The sequence below is a fragment of the Montipora capricornis genome, chromosome 12 (genome assembly GCF_036669925.1).
Source record: "Montipora capricornis isolate CH-2021 chromosome 12, ASM3666992v2, whole genome shotgun sequence".
Classification (NCBI taxonomy): Eukaryota; Metazoa; Cnidaria; class Anthozoa; order Scleractinia; family Acroporidae; genus Montipora; species Montipora capricornis.
Genome location: NC_090894.1, coordinates 26195071 through 26197507, shown reverse-complemented (window position 1 = coordinate 26197507; position 2437 = coordinate 26195071). Strand labels below are relative to the sequence as shown.

Here is a 2437-nt window from a genome sequence, read left to right as displayed (position 1 = left end):
AGTTCAAACCTAAAAGTTGAAAGCCAAGGACTCTTTTCGCACCCTGCTGAAGAATATTGTTTAAGTGGACTAAACAAAATCTGGAGAAACTCACCAAATATATCAGCTGTAACAAAATATGGACAAAGTTCCATCTTCTCATCATATCCCATCACTCCGACCACAGGCCACCGGCTATTCCAGTGCTTATCAGTCACATCTTTGTTTTTAATGATGATTGGGGCTCCAAGCTCAAAAGACTGCTCCGGATGGTCCTTCCTTTTTGCTGAGAAGATATACTTTCCTGTGACTCTTTGGTACTCAAATTTAAGTTTCAATAATTTCTTTGTACCAACCATTGTATATGCCTTAAATTCTGACTCAAGATTTTGTTTTGGAACTTGAAAATCGAGACGGGTCAGTGAAGGATTTCTCTTGAGACCTGGACTGGAGTCACGATCAAATGAAAGGAACGAAAAAGGCCCAAACTTAACAGTTGAATTGACTACAAGTTGACAACCTTCCATCTTCTGTGCTGAACAAGGGAGTAAATCTGCTTGCTTTTTGCCTGTTTCTAAATCAGATGAAGTGACAAAATACACCTTTTGATTCCTGCCAACTTTAACCATGACACAGCATGCCATTCCTCTATGCTGATACATACCTGTGTTCACAGTAAAAAATAATTATGATGAAAAATTAAACATGTTACATCAGAAACTGTGTTTTTTAAAGCAGAGGGAAATTATGCCATATACAGTAACTCAAAAATGAGATTAAAATGGGGAAAACGGAGAGAGATGCAGCCATACTTGCAGTGCTGCTGGCAAGAAAATTTGTCTTTCACATGCTTATATGAAATTTCTGCTTTGTGGTAGTGCTGATTGGCCACATTTTGACAGCTTAGACAGCTGGAAGCCAGAGGGAGCATTAGGTGATATTCAAATAGCAGAGAGATTGTTGCAAGCTCTCTCCATTTTTCCCTCCTTCCTTCCCCCACCCTTCAAGAGAGCTTGCTTGCAGGACAGAAAATGTTAGTATTAAATACCTCTAGTGTGCATACTCAGCTATGGATTTGTAAAATATGAGTTTCTTATCAAATATGCAGATCAACCATTGGGTCTTGCACAGAGCCAAACGTGCGTTATGAAGGAAACTGCTGAAGTTCTAATAAGTAGTTCAGTCTCATTGCATAGATTTATAGAATGCATTTAAAAGTGATAACCTTTGAGCCACACAAAAAATACATGTATTCAAAGGCAACGAAAAGTGTGACAATAAAAACTTAACCTTCATTTATTCGCGACTCTTAGATTATCCAGAATTTTTGCCTGTCTCCCAACGAATCCGGATAATCGAGGTTGCGCTGTAGTTATGGCCAAAACTTGTAGCAGGTTTTTAAATGAAGCTCATTGGCTTTAACTCATTCGAAACACATCGTACGCACATTTTACCTTTCTGAACTTCCTCCTTCACATGTACGGCATAAACAGCGCTGTACGGATCGTTATTTCCGATATTTCTCCATTTTTCAGAATCAAAGGACCAAGAATTGTCTTTCCTTGATACATTTGACATCCTCAGGTAGAAACGCGGAAATCGAGACCGAAATAACGAAATGAAAAACTCTCTTCCGCTAACAACTCCCACAACTTCAATAATCTCGTACCCAGATCTCTTGTACGAGATTACAACTTCAACTCTGTTTCATACCCATCCTCGGAGACCCAGGGGCAGATCGCGAGTACCCTGCGAGCAGAGGCCCTTCGATCTTCCTAGATAAGTCGGGAAGAGGAAGGGACCTCTGCCAGCCGGCTCGACATTTCGTGTTGAGCATGCGTTAAAAATTCAAACGTAACGTATTCGGGAGTCAGTCACGCCTGACTAGTAACCGCAAAACCACAAAACCAAAACAAACAGTAACGGATATTTTCGAACAACTCTGGCAAACACACGACAACCAAGGAATCATTTCCTCAAGATAGTTCAAGTTTTCAAATTGCCATTTTAATTTTTACTGAAAAAATTAATAGGTTTCTCAATTCTGGTAAACTAGCTTCTGTAACCGACATACGGAAAAATTCTCATGGGAATTTAGACAGTTTAAAATTTGTCACGCTGTTGTAAATTTAAAAAATATTGATGACACGTGGCGATTGATCATGCGCACAAATAAAAAAAAAAACGGGTTTGGCAAGTTGAAACTGGACTGACTCATCCATTTCTTTGGATGAGCGGCAAATCAAAGAAAGTCGAGCCGGCTGGCAGAGGTCCCTTCCTCTTCCCGACTTATCTAGGAAGATCGAAGGGCCTCTGCTCGCAGGGTAGATCGCGAGACAAGGGAAGTGTAAACGGGCGAAAGAAAATGGCGAAGAAGAAAAGCATAGTATGGCGAAAAGAGCCCCTGGGGACAAGTTCTTACCAGACCAGTTCCAAACAGTAGAGGTCATTCTGATTG

At 40.5% G+C, this 2437-nt stretch overlaps 1 protein-coding gene across 5 annotated transcripts in view; it reads right to left on the bottom strand.

Moving 5' to 3' along the window:
- LOC138027213 (uncharacterized) overlaps positions 1–2067 on the bottom strand; it is a 44721-nt gene extending 42654 nt beyond the window's left edge. For 3 of the 5 annotated variants that reach the window (XM_068874758.1, XM_068874759.1, XM_068874762.1), the window contains exons 1-2: positions 1434–2067; positions 95–643 (exon numbers count right to left, since the gene is read on the bottom strand). In XM_068874758.1, the coding sequence (XP_068730859.1) occupies positions 95–643; positions 1434–1557 (673 nt within the window). In that variant the 5' untranslated portion in view covers positions 1558–2067. The remainder of the gene's footprint in view (positions 1–94; positions 644–1433) is intronic. The other 2 variants (XM_068874761.1, XM_068874763.1) reach the window with 1 other exon arrangement.
- Between the last annotated feature and the right edge of the window lie 370 nt (positions 2068–2437).